The sequence below is a fragment of the Petromyzon marinus genome, unplaced genomic scaffold (assembly GCF_048934315.1).
Source record: "Petromyzon marinus isolate PM22_M1 ecotype Great Lakes invasive population unplaced genomic scaffold, UKy_Petmar_22M1.pri1.0 PM_Scaffold_11, whole genome shotgun sequence".
In the NCBI taxonomy this organism is placed as follows: Eukaryota; Metazoa; Chordata; class Hyperoartia; order Petromyzontiformes; family Petromyzontidae; genus Petromyzon; species Petromyzon marinus.
The window spans coordinates 2,893,869-2,920,209 of NW_027423069.1; the positions used below are offsets into that span (position 1 = coordinate 2,893,869).

At 46.6% G+C, this 26,341-nt stretch overlaps 1 protein-coding gene across 1 annotated transcript in view; it reads right to left on the reverse strand.

Moving 5' to 3' along the window:
* Positions 1-22,239: 22,239 nt before the first annotated feature.
* LOC116937044 (condensin complex subunit 1-like) overlaps positions 22,240-26,341 on the reverse strand; it is a 69,997-nt gene continuing 65,895 nt past the window's right edge. The window contains exon 28 of the mRNA XM_076063391.1: positions 22,240-22,593. Within this exon, the coding sequence (XP_075919506.1) occupies positions 22,403-22,593 (191 nt within the window). The 3' untranslated portion in view covers positions 22,240-22,402. The remainder of the gene's footprint in view (positions 22,594-26,341) is intronic.

Genomic DNA, 26,341 nt, shown 5'->3' on the forward strand with positions numbered 1-26,341 from the left:
GGCTGTGGGTCTCTGTGTGGTGAGTCTGTGGGTCTCTGTGTGGTGAGTCTGTGGGTCTCTGTGTGGTGAGTCTGTGGGTTTCTGTGTGGTGAGTCTGTGGGTCTCTGTGTGGCGAGTCTTTGGGTCTCTGTGTGGTGAGTCTGTGGGTCTCCGTGTGGTGAGTCTGTGGGTGTCTGTGTGGTGAGTCTGTGGGTCTCTGTGTGGTGAGTCTGTAGGTGTCTGTGTGGTGAGTCTGTGGGTCTCTGTACGGTGAGTCTCTGGGTGTCTGTGGTGAGTCTGTGGGTCTCTGTGTGGTGAGTCTGTGGGTGTCTGTGTGGTGAGTCTGTGGGTCTCTGTGTGGTGAGTCTGTGGGTCTCTGTGTGGTGAGTCTGTGGGTCTCTGTGTGGTGAGTCTATGTGTCTCTGTGTGATGAGTCTCTGGGTCTCTGTGGTGAGTCTGTGGGTCTCTGTGTGGTGAGTCTGTGGGTCTCTGTGTGGTGAGTCTGTGGGTTTCTGTGTGGTGAGTCTGTGGGTCTCTGTGTGGTGAGTCTGTGGGTCTCTGTGCATTGAGTCTGTGGGTTTCTGTGTGATGAGTCTGTGGGTCTCTGTGTAGTGAGTCTGTGGGTCTCTGTGTGGTGAGTCTGTGGGTCTCTGTGTGGTGAGTCTGTGGGTTTCTGTGTGGTGAGTCTGTGGGTCTCTGTGTGGTGAGTCTGTGGGTGTCTGTGTGGTGAGTCTGTAGGTCTCTGTGTGGTGAGTCTGTGGGTCTCTGTGTGGCGAGTCTTTGGGTCTCTGTGTGGTGAGTCTGTGGGTCTCCGTGTGGTGAGTCTGTGGGTGTCTGTGTGGTGAGTCTGTGGGTCTCTGTGTGGTGAGTCTGTAGGTGTCTGTGTGGTGAGTCTGTGGGTCTCTGTAGGGTGAATCTCTGGGTGTCTGTGGTGAGTCTGTGGGTCTCTGTGTGGTGAGTTTGTGGGTGTCTGTGTGGTGAGTCTGTGGGTCTTTGTGTGGGGAGTCTATGTGTCTCTGTGTGATGAGTCTCTGGGTCTCTGTGTGGTGAGTCTGTGGGTCTCTGTGTGGTGAGTCTGTGGGTCTCCGTGTGGTGAGTCTGTGGGTGTCTGTGTGGTGAGTCTGTGGGTCTCTGTGTGGTGAGTCTGTAGGTGTCTGTGTGGTGAGTCTGTGGGTCTCTGTATGGTGAATCTCTGGGTGTCTGTGGTGAGTCTGTGGGTCTCTGTGTGGTGAGTCTGTGGGTCTCTGTGTGGTGAGTCTGTGGGTCTCTGTGTTGTGAGTCTGTGGGTCTCTGTGTGGTGAGTCTGTGGGTACTCTTTGGTTCTATTCGGTAAAGTCACGTAAGGTAAAAAATAAAACAAAATTCACGATGTTTCGGCCACAACATAAGTGGCCTTCATCAGGTGAAGGGGACCGTGCTGTCACGAAGACAGCGTCGGAGTAAAGAAAGTCAAGCCAGGTCGCGTCCTTTAAGCTGTGTGGGAGGAAACCAAATGCTTTGACAAAGGAATTAGCCTAAAGTGCTGATAGAACACTTAAAGTGGTGATAGAACACTTAACACGGGGGGAGGGGGGAGGGGAATTTGACAATGCAAACGTTTTTTTGAAGGGAAATAAGCTGCTGTCAAAGTTTGGTATATCACTACTTGGATAAATATACTGTACCATTGAAAATTAGTGTAATGTTTGGTATGATTTAGAACATCTTTCCAATGATTGCTTAATTTGAAACCATCTTCTCGGTTGAATTTGTGTCTGTGTTTGTAAATCTGAATTGCCTAAATTTCTCACTCCTGCCTTCAATGACTTGCAGATTACGATTGACAACTACATCCTTTTTCGGCTTGACCGATGATCTAAAGGAGGTGGAATTGCCATCTGCGTTCGTAATACTATTGCATGTTCACCAGCTCACTCCTTGTTTAAAAAAATGTTGCTTTGAAGGTTTGGCTCTCAGAATAACTCTCCCAAATAATCAACAGATATTGGCAGTGTGGTGCTGTAGACCGCCTAGTGGGAAGGATGTTGAAGCTGCATCTGCACTGAGAGAGCTTTTTGGGGGCCTCCCTAAAGGTGAAATAGTTTTAGTGGGTGATCTAAATTGGAATTGGCTAAATCCGCCAGCTGTGGCCACAAATTTTTACAGAAGAATTTACCCTGTTTCAATTAATAAATGTCCCCACAAGACCCAAGGTAAAAAATCTGGGACAGTCAACTCCGCTTGACGTCCTATTGACAAATGCCCCTCACAATTTCGCACAGACTGGTGTTCTGGGTAATAACCTTAGTGATCACTCCTTCATTTTTGGGGTGAGATCATCAGCCGGACCCAAAGCCCCCCCTAAAATTGTTGAGAAGCACTCTTTGAGGCGCTTCAGCACTCAGGCATTTACTAATGATGTGCTTCACTCGGATATTGACAAGGTCTGTGATATCCCCAACCTGACTACGGCTTGGGAGACTTTCAGGTACACGTTTCTCCAAATTCTTAACAAACATGCTCTGTTGGTTAGATTTAAAACGAAAGGCAACCACCCACCATGGTTTGATCCTTTGATTACAAAGCTCATGAAAACTAGGGACAAGGCTTGGGCATGTGCTCAGAAAAGTAATTTGGTCAATGGCTGGCTAGAATACAGGATTTTAAGGAATAGATGCATCAAAAAAATCAGGCATGCAAAAAATGCCTACTTTTCCTCCACTCTCCTGGAATCACATGGAAATGCCAGGTTTTTTTGGAAAAACAATCAAATGTATCGAAAAGGCATCCAAAACAGACAATCTGCCCATTGAGCTTAACCGAAATGGGGAATATTTTTCAGATCCCAAAAAAATAGTTGACAATTTTAACCTTCATTTTTCAGAAAGCTGGTAAAATTTTTGATACTGTATTGGTAGTCACCCCTGCTCATGCAAATTCCTACACCCCTGTCCAAACATTAAACGAATTTAGTTTCCAGCCAATCCACGAAAGTAATGTTCTGAAACAACTGTCCTACCTCAAAGGGTCCTCCTCTACCGGAGCAGATAGTTTTCCCGTCTTTGCTCTACGAACTGTTGGTCACCTAATATACAAACCTATAGCCCATATTTTCAACCTGTCCATCAAAGAAGCATCAGTTCCTCTAGAATGGAAACATTCCTATGTCCGTCCACTTCACAAAGGGGGCCCTAAAGATGATCCCAATAACTACCGACCTACCTCAATTTTGTCCCCATTGACGAAAATTTTTGAAAAATTATTGAACTACCAAATTAGCAGTTTCCTGTCCACCAACAATCTACTACATCTTCTTTGGTTCTTTCGGTAAAATCACGTAGAATGAGAATAAAATAATAAATTGATAAAATAAAATAACACAATAATATTCTCACGACGTTTCGGCCACAACACAAGCGGCCTTCATCAGGTGAAGGGACGAGACTGTCTGGTAGGACAGCGCTGGAGTGAAAGAGCCACATTCAGATCACGACCTTTAAGCTGTGTGAGAGGAAACAAAGCGCCTTGACAAAGGAATTAGCATATAATTTAGCATTGAAATGGCTGAGTGATTAGCTTGTGACTGGTCACAGAAATGGCTATGTTAAAAGTTAAAGCATACACATCCGCAGAGGCACCCCTTGATAAAGGAATTAGCATAGAATTTAGCATTGAAATAGCTAAGTTAAAGCATACACATCCGCAGAGGCACCCCTTGACAAAGGAATTAGCATAGAATTTAGCATTGAAATAGCTGAGTGATTAGCTTGTAACTGGTCACAGAAATAGCTACGTTAAAGTCAGAGCATACACATTCACCGAGGCACTTAGTACAAATGAAACAGGAGAATTTAGCATTGAAATAACTAGGCGAATTTAGTATTGAAATAACTGAGTGATTAGCTAGTGACTGGTCACAGAAATGACTATGTTGAAGTCAAGGCCTAAACATCTGAGCTATTCACAGTACTATATAGTGAACCAATAAAAAACTAAAATATAAATTACCTTAATGTTATCAATAAACTCTATATTCTCCAATCAGCTAAGCTACCAACAATAAGTCGTTATATATCACAATGCTATATGGTGAAAAAATGGGTGGATTCTTACCCTCAACTTTAGCACCACGGATAGCTACGGGCCCCATTCAGACGGACGAGTTCATCCATGGTCGGAACAGAGGAGGGGGAGAGAGACAGCTGCGAGGCGCTATTATACTCCATGTTGTAAACCATACCATTAACCGTTGTGTGAGAGGTATTAAGAGTCAATGCTGGCGAAAGAGCTGCGGTCTGAAGGTCATCGTAAAATACAATTAATTAAGAACAGAAATGGTTTAAAACATCTTTCCAATGGTTACTAAGCCGGAATCCATCTTCTCGGTTGAAATAGTCTCTGTGCTTGTATATGTGAATGGCCTCATGAACGAATCTCTCATGGTAGCCGGTTGGTTTGCAAAGAACCTCCGTCTTGGAGAAGTCAATGTCATGTGAGCCCACTGAATTATAACAGTGATCTGCCACGGCAGAGGAGTTCGTCTTACCGTGTTTCAAGTCTGCTTTATGTTCGCGGATGCGGTCCGAGATATGTCGTTTGGTTTCTCCAATGTAGCTACTACCACAGAGGCACTTTAGTTTGTAAACACCCGGGTACTGTATGTCTGGAACAGCATCTTTTACAGATGGAACTAAATCACGGATTTTATGTACTGTGTTGAATCGGACCTGGATCTTGTGTTTATTCAGGATTTTGGAGATCTTTTTAGTGACCCCTACAATGTAGGGTAAGGTGATGGTTTTGAGTGGCTCCACAAGAGGATCCTTCTTTATGACTGGAGTGATGGTTTTGCGGATTATGTAGTCGGAGTAACCATTAGCCCTGAGAGCCTGGTGTACGTGCTTGAGTTCACTGGTAATGTGTTCCTGGTCGGAAATGCATTGAGCTCTATGGTATAGAGTCTTGATGAGGGAGTTCTTCTGGGATGGATGGTGGTGGGAATCCGGTTTCAAGTAAGCATCTGTATGGGTAGCTTTCCTGTAGACAGAGTGGCTCATTGAACCATTATGTCTCCTTTTAATTAAGACATCCAAAAAGGGTAGTTTGCCATCTTTTTCGACCTCCATGGTAAATCTGATGGCTGGGTGTATGGAATTGATGTGGTCGCGGAATTGGTCTAGAGCAGGCTGGCCATGTGGCCAGATGACAAAGGTGTCATCGACGTACCTCTTCCATAAGGTCGGGCGTAGAGTGGCAGTCTGGATGGCGTCAGTTTCAAATTTTTCCATGAATACGTTGGCTACAACCGGAGATAGGGGGGAGCCCATTGGGGTGCCCTCAGTTTGTTTGTAGAAAGTTCCATTCCAGGTGAAGTATGTGTTGGTTAAGTAATGTCTCACCAGGGGGGGGTACATCAGTATGCAGTCCTTGATGAACCAGGTCTTCAATGATAGCGATGGTGTCAGGTACCGGGACTTTGGTGAACAAGGACACCACATCAAAACTGACAAGCAGGTCGTCTGGGGACAGGGAAATGCCTTTGATTGTCGATACCAGGTGAGTAGAATTTAGTACCGCAGAGGTGGTTTTTCCAGTGAAAGGTCGCAGTATATCAGCAAGAAAACATGCCAGTTTGTAGGTGGGGGAGTTGATAGTTGAGACGATGGGACGAAGGGGTGTATCTTCTTTGTGTATCTTTGGAAGGCCATATAATCTTGGTGGTCTGGCAGCAGAGGGTTTCAACGAGAACTGTTTGATCTCATCAATGAATGCTGTTGAATCAGAGATGATTTTGTTCGTTTTGGTGACCAGGCTGTTGGTGGGATCTCTTTTTATTTTTGTATAGCTGCCATCGTTGAGTAGTTCTTGAATTTTGTTGTTATATTCTGTTTTGTCCATGATGACAGTGGCATTGCCTTTGTCAGCTGAGAGGATGACAATATCATCCCTCTTTTTTAATTGAGATAATTCAAAACATTCGTCTTTGCTGATGAGATCAAACAGTTCTCGTTGAAACCCTCTGCTGCCAGACCACCAAGATTATATGGCCTTCCAAAGATACACAAAGAAGATACACCCCTTCGTCCCATCGTCTCTATCAACTCCCCCACCTACAAACTGGCACGTTTTCTTGCTGATATACTGCGACCTTTCACTGGAAAAACCACCTCTGCGGTACTAAATTCTACTCACCTGGTATCGACAATCAAAGGCATTTCCCTGTCCCCAGACGACCTGCTTGTCAGTTTTGATGTGGTGTCCTTGTTCACCAAAGTCCCGGTACCTGACACCATCGCTATCATTGAAAACCTGGTTCATCAAGGACTGCATACTGATGTACCCCCCCTGGTGAGACATTGCTTAACCAACACATACTTCACCTGGAATGGAACTTTCTACAAACAAACTGAGGGCACCCCAATGGGCTCCCCCCTATCTCCGGTTGTAGCCAACGTATTCATGGAAAAATTTGAAACTGACGCCATCCAGACTGCCACTCTATGCCCGACCTTATGGAAGAGGTACGTTGATGACACCTTTGTCATCTGGCCACATGGCCAGCCTGCTCTAGACCAATTCCGCGACCACATCAATTCCATACACCCAGCCATCAGATTTACCATGGAGGTCGAAAAAGATGGCAAACTACCCTTTTTGGATGTCTTAATTAAAAGGAGACATGATGGTTCAATGAGCCACTCTGTCTACAGGAAAAATACCCATACAGATGCTTACTTGAAACCGGATTCCCACCACCATCCATCCCAGAAGAACTCCCTCATCAAGACTCTATACCATAGAGCCCAATGCATTTCCGACCAGGAACACATTACCAGTGAACTCAAGCACGTACACCAAGCTCTCAGGGCTAATGGTTACTCCGACTACACAATCCGCAAAACCATCACTCCAGTCATGAAGAAGGATCCTCTTGTGGAGCCACTCAAAACCATCACCTTACCCTACATTGCAGGGGTCACTAAAAAGATCTCCAAAATCCTGAATAAACACAAGATCCAGGTCCGATTCAACACAGTACATAAAATCCGTGATTTAGTTCCATCTGTAAAAGATGCTGTTCCAGACATACTGTACCCGGGCGTTTACAAACTAAAGTGCCTCTGTGGTAGTAGCTACATTGGAGAAACCAATCGACATATCTCGGACCGCATCCGCGAACATAAAGCAGACTTGAAACACGGTAGGACGAACTCCTCTGCCGTGGCAGATCACTGTTATAATTCAGTGGGCTCACATGACATTGACTTCTCCAAGACGGAGGTTCTTTGCAAACCAACCGGCTACCATGAGAGATTCGTTCATGAGGCCATTCACATATACAAGCACAGAGACTATTTCAACCGAGAAGATGGATTCTGGCTTAGTAACCATTGGAAAGATGTTTTAAACCATTTCTGTTCTTAATTAATTGTATTTTACGATGACCTTCAGACCGCAGCTCTTTCGCCAGCATTGACTCTTAATACCTCTCACACCACGGTTAATGGTATGGTTTACAACATGGAGTATAATAGCGCCTCGCAGCTGTCTCTCTCCCCCTCCTCTGTTCCGACCATGGATGAACTCGTCCGTCTGAACGGGGCCCGTAGCTATCCGTGGTGCTAAAGTTGAGGGTAAGAATCCACCCATTTTTTCACCATATAGCATTGTGATATATAACGACTTATTGTTGGTAGCTTAGCTGATTGGAGAATATAGAGTTTATTGATAACATTAAGGTAATTTATATTTTAGTTTTTTATTGGTTCACTATATAGTACTATGAATAGCTCAGATGTTTAGGCCTTGACTTCAACATAGTCATTTCTGTGACCAGTCACTAGCTAATCACTCAGTTATTTCAATGCTAAATTCGCCTAGTTATTTCAATGCTAAATTCTCCTGTTTGATTTGTACTAAGTGCCTCGGTGAATGTGTATGCTCTGACTTCAACGTAACTATTTCTGTAATTCCTTCGTCAAGGCTCTTTGTTCCTCTCACACAGCTTAAAAGCCGTGATCTGAACGTGGCTCTTTCACTCCAGCGCTGTCCTACCAGACAGTCTCGTCCCTTCACCTGATGAAGGCCGCTTGTGTTGTGGCCGAAACGTCGTGAGAATATTATTGTTATTTTATTTTATCAATTTATTATTTTATTCTCATTCTACGTGACTTTACCGAAAGAACCAAAGAAGATGAATCATTGCAGTCACGAAAGCTTTAAATCGAAATCTACTACATCTAAAACAATCTGGGTTCCGAAAAAAATGCAGCACCACATCTGTTGCATTAGACTCTCTGAATCAAATTTACAGTAGCCTTGATAATAAGCAGTACTGTGCCTGTCTTTTTCTTGACCTGTCCAAAGATTTTATACAGTAGACCACAACACCCTGCTTAGTAAACTAAGTTGCCTCGGTTTTCCTGAAAACACAGTAAAATGGTAAAAAAATTACCTATTTTCTCGCACCCAAACTGTCCTCACAGATGGTTGGAGGTCAAACAGTGTTTAGATAACAAAAGGGGTTCCACAGGGTTCCATCCTCGGCCCCCTCTTGGTATCTCTTTATGTCAATGACTTGGGCACTGACCTGGATCATTCCAGGGTAAATCTTTTTGCAGATGACACGATACTGATTACTGCTGGCCGCTCTCCGGATGACGTGATTGCTAGGCTACAGGGTGATTTCAACAAACTACAACATCAGCTAGTTGCTCTTAAACTAGTCCTGAATACCTCCAAAATCAAGGTGCTATGCTTCTCACCGGGACTAAAGCAGGAAGTTATTTTTCCCCAATTACATTCCTTGAATAATTATCAAATAGAGCAAGTCAAGATCTATAAGTATCTTGGGGTCATCCTGGATTCAAAACTGAATTTTGAAGATCACATTGATTACATTGGTAAAAAGACAAAGAAAATTGGTTTTCTGTATCGACACAAGCACTGCTTCCCCCCAATGCTCCGTTTGGAATTGATAAAAGCTACCATACTGGCTCTACTTGATTACTGTGATATCGTGTATAAATCAGCCCCAAGTAATGTACTGAAGAAGCTTGATTCCATCTATCACTCGGCCTTAAGATTTGCATTGAACTGCCCATATAGGACTCACCACTGTGATCTCTACATTGGGTCAAACTTAACATCTCTTAATGTTCGACGGCTTGTGCACAAGATCTTATTTATTATCGATGTACTTACAAAACTATCCACAGACTACCTGCTGGATCTCCTCTCTGTTTCAAAGAACAAATTAGATGTCAGGTCTTCGCTCATTTACCAGCTTCACATTCCCTATTGCCGTACAAAAACCGGAGGACGGGCCTTTACTATTGATGCCCCCAGGGTCTGGAATGCTATTGCCAATAAACTGCAACTTGAATCGCTACCTATGAGATCTTCACTAAAAACTGCTCTAGAGGAGTTGTACACCCATAGCTGCCACTGCTATTCAGTGGCCCAAAATAAAATAAAATGTTTCGTTCCGGATGACCACTGCAAAGTATTAACTATATTTTGATTTAGTGTGCTGATCTTAAAGGTGCCTTGAAAAATGTGATACTCCGACTGATGCTCCTGTTGTTTGTGGAGTGACTCATGCAGCCAGCTATGGCTCTAGGGTTTGGTGTTACATGTTATTTATGTAGTTTATTGTTAAAAGTTCGGTCACAGTCCCTATGATCACTGTTACATTGCATTTATGGCTTTATTTTGATTTCGAAAACGTTTTTTGGTTTGGCCATGTTTTTGTTTATTGTAGTACGGAGTTAGACTGATGGCCTTAATCTTAGTTGTCTTGTGGTTGTTGTTGTTGTTATTTGACTTGCATCCCACTGTGATTTTTGCACACAGCGTTGGTGTACGGTGCTATTTCAGGAATATTTTGATGTTTTTTTCCATGGATTTTCTGTTTGCACAGTCACATAATCACTTTAAGATGTTTTTCTTGTTCATGTTTTTGTTTTTTCTTTGTTGCGGTTGCACCTGATTCAAGAGCTGAATAGGTCACAGGGCTATACCAAAATAAATGGAACTATGAACTAACTCTGTGTGGTGAGACTGTGGGTCTCTGTCTGGTGAGTCTGTGGGTCTCTGCGTGGTGAGTCTGTGGGTCTCTGTGTGGCAAGTCTGTGGGTCTCTGTGTGGCGAGTCTGTGTCTCTGTGTGATGACTCTATGGGTCTCTGTGTGGTGAGTCTGTGGGTCTCTGTGTGGTGAGTGTGGGTCTCTGTATGTGGTGAGTCTGTAGGTCTCTGTGTGGTGAGTCTGTGGGTCTCTGTCTGGTGAGTCTGTGGGTCTCTGTGTGGTGAGTCTATGGGTCTCTGTGTGGCAAGTCTGTGGGTCTCTTTGTGGTGAGTCTGTGGGTCTCTTTGTGGTGAGTCTGTGTGTCTCTGTGTGATGAGTCTGTGGGTCTCTGTGTGATGAGTCTGTGGGTCTCTGTGGTGAGTCTATGGGTCTCTGTGTGGTGAGTCTGTGGGTCTCTGTATGGTGAGTCTTTTTAGTCTCTGTGTGGTGAGTCTGTGGGTCTCTGTATGTCTCTGTGTGGTGAGTCTGTGGGTCTCTGTGCGGTGAGTCTTTGGGTGTCTGTGGTGAGTCTATGGGTCTCTGTGTGCTGAGTCTGTGGGTCTCTGTGTGGTGAGTCTGTGGGTCTCTTTGTGGTGAGTCTGTGTGTCTCTGTGTGATGAGTCTGTGGGTCTCTGTGGTGAGTCTGTGGGTCTCTGTGTGGTGAGTCTATGGGTCTCTGTGTGGTGAGTCTGTGGGTCTCTGTGCGGTGAGTCTCTGGGTGTCTGTGGTGAGTCTATGGGTCTCTGAGTGGTGAGTCTGTGGGTCTCTGTGTGGTGAGTCTGTGGGTCTCTGTGTGGTGAGTCTGTGTGTGTCTCTGTGTGATGGGTCTGTGGGTCTCTGTGTGATGAGTCTGTGGGTCTCTGTGGTGAGTCTGTGGGTCTCTGTGTGGTGAGTCTGTGGGTCTCTGTATGTCTCTGTATGGTGAGTCTGTGGGTCTCTGTGTGTTGAGTCTCTGGGTCTCTGTGTGGCGAGTCTGTGGGTGTCTGTGTGGTGAGTCTGTGGGACTCTATGTGGTGAGTCTGTGGGTCCCTGTGTGGGGCTCTGTGTGGTGAGTCTGTGGGTCTCTGTGTGGTGAGTCTGTGGGTCTCTGTGTGGTGAGTCTGTGGGTGTCTCTGTGTGGTGAGTCTGTGGGTCTCTGTGTGGTGAGTCTGTGGGTCTCTGTGTGGTGAGTCTGTGGGTCTCTGTGTGGTGAGTCTGTAGGTCTCTGTGTGGTGAGTCTGTGGGTGTCTGTGTGTTGAGTCTGTGGGTGTCTGTGTGGTGAGTCTGTGGGTGTCTAGTGCCACACTCAACTCTACAAACAGCTACCCTCGTTACTTTGCGTCCATACTTGTTTGCTCGATTTGCCACTACACCTGCAAATGAAACAGCTCATAGGCACTTCTACACTCCATCATTGTATCCTTTTAAACCCTATCGTTGTCCCATTACTTCACCAGCACTCCTTCCAAACTTCATTCTGCTCTTAAAAATAACACCATCTTCATCCTTTCACAGAAAATACTTGTGCAAACTATTAATTCTACTTTTCTTATTTCTGGGTGGTATTGAGCTTCATCCTGGCCCAAATGTAAAGAACTCGTATAATTCTGTAGATTTTTCCGGCAGGAAAGGTGTTGTTGTTCTACATGTCAACATCAGAGGGCTCGTGATTGAATAAAGTCAACTAAAACTTGACCCGGACATTTTTTGCCTAACAGAAACATTTCTGTACTCTTTGGTTCTATTCGTTAAAGTCACGTATGGTAAAAAATAAAACAACAAAATTCACGACGTTTCGGCCACAACACAAGTGGCCTTCATCAGGTGAAGGGGACCGTGCTGTCACGAAGACAGCGTCGGAGTAAAGAAAGTCAAGCCAGGTCGCGTCCTTTAAGCTGTGTGGGAGGAAACCAAACGCTTTGACAAAGGAATTAGCATAAAGTGCTGATAGAACACTTAAAGTGCTGATAGAACACTTAACACGGGGGGAGGGGGGAGGGGAATTTGACAATGCAAACGTTTTTTTGAAGGGAAATAAGCTGCTGTGAACGTTTGGTATATCACTACTTGGATAAATATACTGTACCATTGAAAATTAGTGTAATGTTTGGTATGATTTAGAACATCTTTCCAATGATTGCTTAATTTGAAACCTTCTTCTCGGTTGAAATTGTGTCTGTGTTTATAAATCTGAATTGCCTCAATGTCTCACTCCTGCCGTCAATGACTTGCAGTTTACGATTGACAACTGCAACCTTTTTCGGCTTGACCGATGATCTAAAGGAGGTGGAATTGCCATCTGCGTTCGTAATACTATTGCATGTTCACCAGCTCACTCCTTGTTTAAAAAAATGTTGCTTTGAAGGTTTGGCTCTCAGAATAACTCTCCCAAATAATCAACAGATATTGGCAGTGTGGTGCTGTAGACCGCCTAGTGGGAAGGATGTTGAAGCTGCATCTGCACTGAGAGAGCTTTTTGGTGGCCTCCCTAAAGGTGAAATAGTTTTAGTGGGTGATCGATATTGGAATTGGCTAAACCCGCCGGCCGTGGCCACACATTTTTACAGAAGAATTTAACATGTTTCAATTAATAAATGTCCCCACAAGACCCAAGCTAAAAAATCCGGGACAGTCAACTCCGCTTGACGTCCTATTGACAAATGTCCCTCACAATTTCGCACTGACTGGTGTTCTGGGTAATAACCTTAGTGATCACTCCTTCATTTTTGGGATGAGATCATCAGACGGACCCAAAGCCCCCCCTAAAATTGTTGAGAAGCACTCTTTGAGGTGCTTCAGCACTCAGGCATTTACTAATGATGTGCTTCACTCGGATATTGACAAGGTCTGTGATATCCCCAACCTGACTACGGCTTGGGAGACTTTCAGGTACACGTTTCTCCAAATTCTTAACAAACATGCTCCGTTGGTTAGATTTAAAACGAAAGGCAACCACCCACCATGGTTTGATCCTTTGATTACAAAGCTCATGAAAACTAGGGACAAGGCTTGGGCATGTGCTCACAAAAGTAATTTGGTCAATGGCTGGCTAGAATACAGAATTTTAAGGAATAGATGCATCAAAAAAATCAGGCATGCAAAAAATGCCTACTTTTCCTCCACTCTCCTGGAATCACATGTAAATGCCAGGATTTTTTGGAAAAACAATCAAATGTATCGAAATGGCATCCAAAACAGACAATCTGCCCATTGAGCTTAACCGAAATGGGGAATATTTTTCAGATCCCAAAAAAAATAGTTGACAATTTTAACCTTCATTTTTCAGAAAGCTGGTAATCTTTTTGATAATGTATTGGGAGTCACCCCTGCTCATGCAAATTCCTACACCCCTATCCAAACATTAAACGAATTTAGTTTCCAGCCAATCCACGAAAGTAATGTTCTGAAACAACTGTCCTACCTCAAAGGGTCCTCCTCTACCGGAGCAGATAGTTTCCCCGTCTTTGCTCTACGAACTGTTGGTCACCTAATATACAAACCTATAGCCCATATTTTCAACCTGTCCATCAAAGAAGCAGCAGTTCCTCTAGAATGGAAACATTCCTATGTCCGTCCACTTCACAAAGGGGGCCGGCCCTAAAGATGATCCCAATAACTACCGACCTATCTCAATTTTGTCCCCATTGACGAAAACTTTTGAAAAATTATTGAACTACCAAATTAGCAGTTTCCTGTCCACCAACAATCTACTACATCTAAAACAATGTGGGTTCCGAAAAAAATGCAGCACCACATCTGCTGCATTAGACTCTCTGAATCAACTTTACACTAGCCTTGATAATACGCAGTACTGTGCCTGTCTTTTTCTTGACCTGTCCAAAGCTTTTGATACAGTAGACCACAACACCCTGCTTAGTAAACTAAGTTGCCTCGGTTTTCCCGAAAACACATTAAATGGTTAAAAAATTACCTATTTTCTCGCACCCAAACTGTCCTTACAGTGTTAAGATAACAAAAGGGGTTCCACAGGGTTCCATCCTCGGCCCCCTCTTGGTATCTCTTTATGTCAATGACTTGGGCACTGACCTGGATCATTCCAGGGTAAATCTTTTTGCAGATGACACGATATTGATTACTGCTGGCCGCTCTCCGGATGACGTGATTTCTAGGCTACAGGGTGATTTCAACAAACTACAACATCAGCTAGTTGCTCTTAAACTAGTCCTGAATACCTCCAAAACCAAGGTGCTATGCTTCTCACCGGGACTAAAGCAGGAAGTTATTTTTCCCCAATTACATTCCTTAAATAATTATCAAATAGAGCAAGTCAAGATCTATAAGTATCTTGGGGTCATCCTGGATTCAAAACTGAATTTTGAAGATCACATTGATTATATTGGTAAAAAGACAAAGAAAATTGGTTTTCTGTATCGACACAAGCACTGCTTCCCCCCAATGCTCCGTTTGGAATTGATAAAAGCTAACATACTGCCTCTACTTGATTACTGTGATATCGTGTATAAATCAGCCCCAAGTAATGTACTGAAGAAGCTTGATTCCATCTATCACTCGGCCTTAAGATTTGCATTGAACTTCCCATATAGGACTCACCACTGTGATCTCTACATTGAGTCAAACTTAACATCTCTTAATGTTCGACGGCTTGTGCACCAGATCTTATTTATTCACGATGTACTTACAAAAAAATCCACAGACTACCTGCTGGATCTCCTCTCTGTTTCAAAGAACAAATTTGACCTCAGGTCTTCGCTCATTTACCAGCTTCACATTCCTTATTGCCGTACAAAAACCGGAGGACGGGCCTTTACTATTGATGCCCCCAGGGTCTGGAATGCTATTGCCAATAAACTGCAACTTGAATCGCTACCTATGAGATCTTCACTCAAAACTGTTCTAGAGGAGTTGTACACCCCTAGCTGCCACTGCTATTCAGTGGCCTAAAATAAAATAAAATGCTTCGCTCCAGATGACCGCTGCAAAGTATTATCTGTATTTTGATTTATTGTGCTGATCTTAAAGGTGCCTTGAAAAATGTGATACTCCGACTGATGCTCCTGTTGTTGTGGAGTGACTCATGCAGCCAGCTGTGACTCTAGGGTTTGGTGTTACATGTTATTTATGTAGTTTATTGTTAAAAGTTCGGTCACAGTCCCTATGATCACTGTTACATTGCATTTATGGCTTTATTTTGATTTCGAAAACGTTTTTTGGTTTGGCCATGTTTTTGTTTATTGTAGTACGGAGTTAGACTGATGGCCTTAATCTTAGTTGTCTTGTGGTTGTTGTTGTTGTTATTTGACTTGCATCCCACTGTGATTTTTGCACACAGCGTTGGTGTACGGTGCTATTTCAGGAATATTTTGATGTTTTTTTCCATGGATTTTCTGTTTGCACAGTCACATAATCACTTTAAGATGTTTTTCTTGTTCATGTTTTTGTTTTTTCTTTGTTGCGGTTGCACCTGATTCAAGAGCTGAATAGGTCACAGGGCTATACCAAAATAAATGGAACTATGAACTAACTCTGTGTGGTGAGACTGTGGGTCTCTGTCTGGTGAGTCTGTGGGTCTCTGCGTGGTGAGTCTGTGGGTCTCTGTGTGGCAAGTCTGTGGGTCTCTGTGTGGCGAGTCTGTGTCTCTGTGTGATGACTCTATGGGTCTCTGTGTGGTGAGTCTGTGGGTCTCTGTGTGGTAAGTGTGGGTCTCTGTATGTGGTGAGTCTGTAGGTCTCTGTGTGGTGAGTCTGTGGGTCTCTGTCTGGTGAGTCTGTGGGTCTCTGTGTGGTGAGTCTATGGGTCTCTGTGTGGCAAGTCTGTGGGTCTCTTTGTGGTGAGTCTGTGGGTCTCTTTGTGGTGAGTCTGTGTGTCTCTGTGTGATGAGTCTGTGGGTCTCTGTGTGATGAGTCTGTGGGTCTCTGTGGTGAGTCTGTGGGTCTCTGTATGGTGAGTCTTTTTAGTCTCTGTGTGGTGAGTCTGTGGGTCTCTGTATGTCTCTGTGTGGTGAGTCTGTGGGTCTCTGTGCGGTGAGTCTCTGGGTGTCTGTGGTGAGTCTATGGGTCTCTGTGTGCTGAGTCTGTGGGTCTCTGTGTGGTGAGTCTGTGGGTCTCTTTGTGGTGAGTCTGTGTGTCTCTGTGTGATGAGTCTGTGGGTCTCTGTGGTGAGTCTGTGGGTCTCTGTGTGGTGAGTCTATGGGTCTCTGTGTGGTGAGTCTGTGGGTCTCTGTGCGGTGAGTCTCTGGGTGTCTGTGGTGAGTCTATGGGTCTCTGTGTGGTGAATCTGTGGGTCTCTGTGTGGTGAGTCTGTGGGTCTCTGTGTGGTGAGTCTGTGTGTGTCTCTGTGTGATGGGTCTGTGGGTCTCTGTGTGATGAGTCTGTGGGTCTCTGTGGTGAGTCTGTGGGTCTCTGTGTGGTGAGTCTGTGGGTCTCTGTATGTCTCTGTATGGTGAGTCTGTGGGTCTCTGTGTGTTGAGTCTCTGGGTCTCTGTGTGGCGAGTCTGTGGGTGTCTGTGTGGTGAGTCTGTGGGACTCTGTGTGGTGAGTCTGTGGGTCCCTGTGTGGGGCTCTGTGTGGTGAGTCTGTGGGTCTCTGTGTGGTGAGTCTGTGGGTCTCTGTGTGGTGAGTCTGTGGGTGTCTCTGTGTGGTGAGTCTGTGGGTCTCTGTGTGGTGAGTCTGTGGGTCTCTGTGTGGTGAGTCTGTAGGTCTCTGTGTGGTGAGTCTGTGGGTGTCTGTGTGTTGAGTCTGTGGGTGTCTGTGTGGTGAGTCTGTGGGTGTCTAGCGCCACACTCAACTCTCCAAACAGCTACCCTCGTTACTTTGCGTCCATACTTGTTTGCTCGATTTGCCACTACACCTGCAAATGAAACAGCTCATAGACACTTCTACACTCCATCATTGTATCCTTTTAAACCCTATCTTTGTCCCATTACTTCACCAGCACTCCTTCCAAACTTCATTCTGCTCTTAAAAATAACACCATCTTCATCCTTTCACAGAAAATACTTGTGCAAACTATTAATTCTACTTTTCTTTTTTCTGGGTGGTATTGAGCTTCATCCTGGCCCAAATGTAAAGAACTCGTATAATTCTGTAGATTTTTCTGGCAGGAAAGGTGTTGGTGTTCTACATGTCAACATCAGCGGGTTCATGATTGAATAAAGTCAACTAAAACTTGACCCGGACATTTTTTGCCTAACAGAAACATTTCTGTACTCTTTGGTTCTATTCGGTAAAGTCACGTAAGGTAAAAAATAAAACAACAAAATTCACGACGTTTCGGCCACAACACAAGTGGCCTTCATCAGGTGAAGGGGACCGCGCTGTCACGAAGACAGCGTCGGAGTAAAGAAAGTCAAGCCAGGTCGCGTCCTTTAAGCTGTGTGGGAGGAAACCAAATGCTTTGACAAAGGAATTAGCATAAAGTGCTGATAGAACACTTAAAGTGCTGATAGGGGGAGGGGAATTTGACAATGCAAACGTTGTTTTGAAGGGAAATAAGCTGCTGTGAACGTTTGGTATATCACTACTTGGATAAATATACTGTACCATTGAAAATTACTTTAATGTTTGGTATGATTTAGAACATCTTTCCAATGATTGCTTAATTTGAAACCATCTTCTCGGTTGAAATTGTGTCTGTGTTTGTAAATCTGAATTGCCTCAATTTCTCACTCCTGCCGTCAATGACTTGCAGATTACGATTGACAACTACAACCTTTTTCGGCTTGACCGATGATCTAATGGAGGTGTAATTGCCATCTGCGTTCGTAATACTATTGCATGTTCACCAGCTCACTCCTTGTTTAACAAAAATGTTGCTTTGAAGGTTTGGCTCTCAGAATAACTCTCCCAAATAATCAACAGATATTGGCAGTGTGGTGCTGTAGACCGCCTAGTGGGAAGGATGTTGAAGCTGCATCTGCACTGAGAGAGCTTTTTGGAGGCCTCCCTAAAGGTGAAATAGTTTTAGTGGGTGATCGATATTGGAATTGGCTAAACCCGCCGGCCGTAGCCACAAATTTTTACAGAAGAATTTAACCTGTTTCAATTAATAAATGTCCCCACAAGACCCAAGCTAAAAAATCCGGGACAGTCAACTCCACTTGACGTCCTATTGACAAATGCCCCTCACAATTTCGCACTGGCTGGTGTTCTGGGTAATAACCTTAGTGATCACTCCTTCATTTTTGGGATGAGATCATCAGCCGGACCCAAAGCCCCCCCTAAAATTGTTGAGAAGCACTCTTTGAGGCGCTTCAGCACTCAGGCATTTACTAATGATGTGCTTCACTCGGATATTGACAAGGTCTGTGATATCCCCAACCTGACTACGGCTTGGGAGACTTTCAGGTACACATTTCTCCAAATTCTTAACAAACATGCTCCGTTGGTTAGATTTAAAATGAAAGGCAACCACCCACCATGGTTTGATCCTTTTATTACAAAGCTCATGAAAACTAGGGACAAGGCTTGGGCATGTGCTCAGAAAAGTAATTTGGTCAATGGCTGGCTAGAATACAGGATTTTAAGGAATAGATGCATCAAGAAAATCAGGCATGCAAAAAATGCCTACTTTTCCTCCACGCTCCTGGAATCACATGGAAATGCCAGGGTTTTTTGGAAAAACAATCAAATGTATCGAAAAGGCATCCAAAGCAGACAATCTGCCCATTGAGCTTAACCGAAATGGGGAATATTTTTCAGATCTCAAACAAAATAGTTGACAATTTTAACCTTCATTTTTCAGAAAGCTGGTAATCTTTTTGATAATGTATTGGGAGTCACCCCTGCTCATGCAAATTCCAACACCTGTCCAAACATTAAACGAATTTAGTTTCCAGCCAATCCACGAAAGTAATGTTCTGAAACAACTTTCCTACCTCAAAGGGTCCTCCTCTACCGGAGCAGATAGTTTTCCCGTCTTTGCTCTACTAACTGCTGGTCACATAATATACAAACCTATAGCCCATATTTTCAATCTGTCCATCAAAGAAGCATCAGTTCCTCTAGAATGGAAACATTCCTATGTCCGTCCACTTCACAAAGGGGGCCCTAAAGATGATCCCAATATCTACCGACCTATCTCAATTTTGTCCCCATTGATGATTTTTTAAAGATTATTGAACTACCAAATTAGCAGTTTCCTGTCCACCAACAATCTACTACATCTAAAACAATCTAGGTTCCGAAAAAAAAATTCAGCACCACATCTGCTGCATTAGACTCTCTGAATCAAATTTACAATAGCCTTGATAATAAGCAGTACTGTGCCTGTCTTTTTCTTGACCTGTCCAAAGCTTTTGATACAGTAGCCCACAACAGCCTGCTTAGTAAACTAAGTTGCCTCGGTTTTTCCGAAAACACAGTAAAATGGTTACAAAATTACCTCTTTTCCCACACCCAAACTGTAGTCACAGATGGTTGGAGGTCAAACAGTGTTAAGATAACAAAAGGGGTTCCACAGGGTTCCATCCTCGGCCCCCTCTTGTTCTCTCTTTATGTCAATGACTTGGGCACTGACCTGGATCATTCCAGGGTAAATCTGTTTGCAGATGACACGATACTGATTACTGCTGGCCGCTCTCCAGATGACGTGATTGCCAAGCGACAGGGTGATTTCACAAACTACAACATCAGCTAGTTGCTCTTAACCTAGTCCTGAATACCTCCAAAACCAAGGTGCTATGCTTCTCACTGGGACTAAAGCAGGAAGTTATTTTTCCCCAATTACATTCCTTGAATAATTATCAAATAGAGCAAGTCAAGATCTATAAGTATCTTGGGGTCATCCTGGATTCAAAACTGAATTTTGAAGATCACATTGATTACATTGGTAAAAAGACAGAAAATTGGTTTTCTGTATCGACACAAGCACTGCTTCCCCCCAATGCTCCGTTTGGAATTGATAAAAGCTACCATACTGGCTCTACTTGATTACTGTGATATCGTGTATAAATCAGCCCCAAGTAATGTACTGAAGAAGCTTGATTCCATCTATCACTCGGCCTTAAGATTTGCATTGAACAGCCCATATAGGACTCACCACTGTGATCTCTACATTGGGTCAAACTTAACATCTCTTAATGTTCGACGGCTTGTGCACAAGATCTTATTTATTAACGATGTACTTACAAAACTATCCACAGACTACCTGCTGGATCTCCTCTGTTTCAAAGAACAAATTAGATGTCAGGTCTTCGCTCATTTACCAGCTTCACATTTCCTATTGCCGTACAAAAATCGGAGGAAGGGCCTTTACTATTGGTGCCCCCAGGGTCTGAAATGCTATTGCCAATAAACTGCAACTTGAATCACTACCTATGAGATCTTCACTCAAAACTGCTCTAGAGGAGTTGTACACCCCTAGCTGCCACTGCTATTCAGTGGCCTAAAATAAAATAAAATGCTTCGCTCCGGATGACCGCTGCAAAGTATTATCTGTATTTTGATTTAGTGTGCTGATCTTAAAGGTGCCTTGAAAAATGTGATACTCCGACTGATGCTCCTGTTGTTGTGGAGTGACTCATGCAGCCAGCTGTGGCTCTAGGGTTTGGTGTTACATGTTATTTATGTAGTTTATTGTTAAAAGTTCGGTCACAGTCCCTATGATCACTGTTACATTGCATTTATGGCTTTTTGATTTCGAAAACGTTTTTTGGTTTGGCCATGTTTTTGTTTATTGTAGTACGGAGTTAGACTGATGGCCTTAATCTTAGTTGTCTTGTGGTTGTTGTTGTTTTTGTTTGACTTGCATCCCACTGGGATTTTTGCACTCAGCGTTGGTGTACGGTGCTATTTCAGGAATATTTTGATGTTTTTTTCCATGGATTTTCTGTTTGCACAGTCACATAGTCACTTTAAGATGTTTTCTTGTTCATGTTTTTTCTTTGTTGCGGTTGCACCTGATTCCAGAGCCGAATAGCTCACAGGGCTATACCAAATAAATGGAACTATGAACTAACTCTGTGTGGTGAGACTGTGGGTCTCTGTGTGGCAAGTCTGTGTGTCTCTGTGTGATGAGTCTATGGGTCTCTGTGTGGTGAGTCTGTGGGTCTGTGTGGTGAGTGTGGGTCTCTGTATGTGGTGAGTCTGTGGGTCTCTGGTGAGTCTGTGGGTCTCTGGTGAGTCTGTGGGTCTCTGTGGTGAGTCTGTGGGTCTGTGTGTGGTGAGTCTGTGGGTCTCTGTGTGGTGAGTCTGTAGGTCTCTGTGTGGTGAGTCTGTGGGTCTCTGTGTGGTGAATCTGTGGATCTGTGTGGTGAGTCTGTGGGTCTCTGGTGAGTCTGTGGGTCTCTGTGTGGTGAGTCTGTGGGTCTCTGTGTGGTGAGTCTGTGGGTCTCTGTGTGGTGAGTCTGTGGGTCTCTGTATGATGAGTCTGTGGGTCTCTGTGTGGTGAGTCTGTGGGTCTCTGTGTGGTGAGTCTGTGGGTCTCTGTGTGGTGAGTCTGTGGGTCTCTGTGTGGTGAATCTGTGGATCTGTGTGTGGTGAGTCTGTGGGTCTCTGTGTGGTGAGTCTGTGGGTCTCTGTGTGGTGAGTCTGTGGGTCTCTGTGTGGTGAGTCTGTGGGTCTCTGTGTGGTGAATCTGTAGGTCTCTGTGTGGTGAGTCTGTGGGTCTGTGTGGTGAGTCTGTGGGTCTCTGTGTGGTGAGTCTGTGGGTCTCTGTCTGGTGAGTCTCTGGGTCTCTGTGTGGTGAGTCTGTGGGTCTCTGTGTGGTGAGTCTGTGGGTCTCTGTGTGGTGAATCTGTAGGTCTCTGTGTGGTGAGTCTGTGGGTCTGTGTGGTGAGTCTGTGGGTCTCTGTGTGGTGAGTCTGTGGGTTCTCTGTCTGGTGAGTCTCTGGGTCTCTGTGTGGTGAGTCTGTGGGTCTCTGTCTGGTGAGTCTGTGTGGGCAGTGGTGGTGCAGTGGTTAGCGCACTGTGTGTGTGTGTAGAGGCTACACGGGGGATCTTTGTCCGTGTATAGGTGCTGCTACTCGCAAATAGCTCTTGCCTCTACAGCCTGCTAGAGGCTACACGGGGGATCTTTGTCCGTGTATAGGCGCTGCTACTTGCTACTACTAACAGCACTTGCCCCTACAGCCTGCTAGAAGCTACACGGGGGATCTTTGTCTGCGTGTAGGTGCTGCTACTCGCTACTACTAACAGCACTTGCCCCTACAGCCTGCTAGAGGCTACACGGGGGAGCTTTGTCTTGTTTGTGCAGTCCCTTGGCTTACCGTTGTTGATTGTCGTCGGTGTCTTGAAGAAGAAAATAAAAACATGAGTTCATACGTTTAAAGACGATTTTATTTGAACACAAAACGTTTTGGCTACAAATCAACAAGCGACACCCCCTCTGAGAGAGACTCGGAGAGAGAGAGACTCAGACACAGGGCTCGAACCCAGGCACTACGAGATCCGTGGCACGCTGCCACCCCCACCGTGGATTCCTTCACTTGCGCTGGATCCTGGCGCTGACCGACGTCTTGCCGCCTCCTCCTCCTCCACCGCCTCGTCGCCCAGCTCTTGGCTGAGCGGGGTTCTTGCTTCGAGGAGGTGGCGGCGGCGGAGGCATCGACGAATCCGTTGAGTCGTCGTCGCTGCTGCCGTCTTCCTGCTCCTCCTCCGTGTAACGAGGTTGTGCTGTGGGCGAGAGAGAAGAGGTGAAGGTGGTGGTGGTGGTGGAGGAGGTAGAGGCAGAAGAGGTGGCGGTGTGTAGGAGGCCGCTATGAACCACACAGCATGACCCGGCCACCATGAACCCGGCCATTACGAACCTTGCCCGTGATTAACCCGACCACCATGAACCCGGCCATTACGAACCTCACCCGTGATTAACCCGACCACCATGAACCCGGCCATTATGAACCTCGCCCGTGATTAACCCGACCACCATGAACCCGGCCATTACGAACCTCACCCGTGATTAACCCGACCACCGTGAACCCGGCCATTATGAACCTCACCCGTGATTAACCCGACCACCATGAACCCGGCCATTATGAACCTCACCCGTGATTAACCCGACCACTATGAACCCGGCCATTATGAACCTCACCCGTGATTAACCCGACCACCATGAACCCGGCCATTATGAACCTCGCCCGTGATTAACCCGACCACCATGAACCCGGCCATTATGAACCTCACCCGTGATTAACCCGACCACTATGAACCCGGCCATTATGAACCTCACCCGTGATTAACCCGACCACTATGAACCCGGCCATTATGAACCTCACCCGTGATTAACCCGACCACCATGAACCCGGCCATTATGAACCTCACCCGTGATTAACCCGACCACTATGAACCCGGCCATTATGAACCTCACCCGTGATTAACCTGACCACCATGAACCCGGCCATTATGAACCTCACCCGTGATTAACCCGACCACCATGAACCCGGCCATTACGAACCTTGCCCGTGATTAACCCGACCACCGTGAACCCGGCCATTATGAACCTCACCCGTGATTAACCTGACCACCATGAACCCGGCCATTATGAACCTCACCCGTGATTAACCCGACCACCATGAACCCGGCCATTACGAACCTCACCCGTGATTAACCCGACCACTATGAACCCGGCCATTATGAACCTCGCCCGTGATTAACCCGACCACCATGAACCCGGCCATTACGAACCTCGCCCGTGATTAACCCGACCACCGTGAACCCGGACGTTACGAACCCGGGCATTGGGAACCACACAGCGTGACCCGGGGACTTTGTGAACCCAACCGCTGTATGAGGAAATGAGAGGTTTTTTTTACCCCTTTCCTGGCAATAAAACAACTCCACGCTAAGGCCCTTTGCAGGGGAATCGTGACTAACCACACGCACGACGCTTGTGGTGGACATGGAAGCAGAAACACGCTCCGTATTTTTATTAATGACAGTAACTTGATTCCTTGCAGTGAAACGGTTTGTATTTGCCGTTTGAACACCTGCTGTTTTATTGCCAGAAAGGGTATGAAGCACCTTTTTCCATACTTTTGTAATGACAGGGGAGTCAGCTGTGAGTGTGAAGGGACCGGTGGCCACGGGAGGTAATGACAGGGGGAGTCAGCTGTGAATGTGAAGGGACCGGTGGCCACGGGAGGTAATGACAGGGGGAGTCAGCTGTGAGTGTGAAGGGACTGGTGGCCATTGGAGGTAATGACAGGGGGAGTCATCTGTGAGTGTGAAGGGACCGGTGGCCACTGGAGGTAATGCCAGGGGGAGTCAGCTGTGAGTGTGAAGGGACCGGTGGCCATTGGAGGTAATGACAGGGGGAGTCAGCTGTGTGTGAAGGGACCGGTGGCCACGGGAGGTAATGACAGGGGTAGTCAGCTGTGAGTGTGAAGGGACTGGTGGCCACGGGAGGTAATGAGGGGAGTCAGCTGTGCGTGCGAAGGGACCGGTGGCCACGGGAGGTAATGACAGGGGGAGTCAGTTGTGAGTGTGAAGGGACTGGTGGCCACGGGAGGTAATGAGAGGGGAGTCAGCTGTGCGTGCGAAGGGACCGGTGGCCACGGGAGGTAATGACAGGGGGAGTCAGTTGTGAGTGTGAAGGGACCGGTGGCCACAGGAGGTAATGACAGGGGTAGTCAGCTGTGAGTGTGAAGGGACTGGTGGCCACGGGAGGTAATGAGAGGGGAGTCAGCTGTGCGTGCGAAGGGACCGGTGGCCACGGGAGGTAATGACAGGGGGAGTCAGTTGTGAGTGTGAAGGGACTGGTGGCCACGGGAGGTAATGAGAGGGGAGTCAGCTGTGCGTGCGAAGGGACCGGTGGCCACGGGAGGTAATGACAGGGGGAGTCAGTTGTGAGTGTGAAGGGACCGGTGGCCACAGGAGGTAATGACAGGGGGAGTCAGCTGTGAGTGTGAAGGGACCGGTGGCCATGGGAGGTAATGACAGGGGGAGTCAGCTGTGAGTGAAGGGACCGGTGGCCACGGGAGGTAATGACAGGGGGAGTCATCTGTGAGTGTGAAGGGACCGGTGGCCACGGGAGGTAATGACAGGGGGAGTCAGCTGTGAGTGAAGGGACCGGTGGCCACGGGAGGTAATGACAGGGGGAGTCAGCTGTGGGTGTGAAGGGACCGGTGGCCACGGGAGGTAATGACAGGGGGAGTCAGCTGTGGGTGTGAAGGGACCGGTGGCCACGGGAGGTAATGACAGGGGAATCAGCTGTGAGTGTGAAGGGACCGGTGGCCACGGGAGGTAATGACAGGGGGAGTCAGCTGTGAGTGAAGGGACTGGTGGCCACTGGAGGTAATGACAGGGGGAGTCAGCTGTGAGTGCCAAGGGACCGGTGGCCAGAGGAGGTAGTGACAGGGGGAGTCAGCTGTGAGTGTGAAGGGACCGGTGGCCACGGGAGGTAATGACAGGGGGAGTCAGCTGTGAGTGTGAAGGGACCGGTGGCCACGGGAGGTAACGACAGGGGGAGTCAGCTGTGAGTGTGAAGGGACCGGTGGTCACGGGAGGTAATGATAGGGGGAGTCAGCTGTGAGTGTGAAGGGACCGGTGGTCACGGGAGGTAATGACAGGGGAGTCAGCTGTGAGTGTGAAGGGACCGGTGGCCACGGGAGGTAATGACAGGGGGAGTCAGCTGTGAGTGTGAAGGGACCGGTGGCCACGGGAGGTAATGACAGGGGAGTCAGCTGTGAGTGTGAATGGACCGGTGGCCACGGGAGGTAATGACAGGGGAGTCAGCTGTGAGTTTGAAGGGACTGGTGGCCACGGGAGGTAATGACAGGGGGAGTCAGCTGTGCATGTGAAGGGACTGGTGGCCACGGGAGGTAATGACAGGGGGAGTCAGCTGTGAGTGTGAATGGACCGGTGGCCACGGGAGGTAATGACACGGGGAGTCAGCTGTGAGTGAATGGACCGGTGGCCACGGGAGGCAATGACAGGGGGAGTCAGCTGTGAGTGAGGGGACCGGTGGCCATGGGAGGTAATGACAGGGGAGTCAGCTATGAGTGAGGGGACCGGTGGCCATGGGAGGTAATGACAGGGGAGTCAGCTATGAGTGAGGGGACCGGTGGCCACGGGAGGTAATGACAGGGGAGTCAGCTATGAGTGAGGGGACCGGTGGCCATGGGAGGTAATGACAGGGGAGTCAGCTATGAGTGAGGGGACCGGTGGCCACGGGAGGTAATGACAGGGGAGTCAGCTGTGAGTGTGAAGGGACCGGTGGCCACGGGAGGTAATGACAGGGGAGTCAGCTGTGAGTGTGAAGGGACTGGTGGCCACGGGAGGTAATGACAGGGGGAGTCAGCTGTGAGTGCCAAGGGACCGGTGGCCAGAGGAGGTAGTGACAGGGGGAGTCAGCTGTGAGTGTGAAGGGACCGGTGGCCACGGGAGGTAATGACAGGGGGAGTCAGCTGTGAGTGTGAAGGGACTG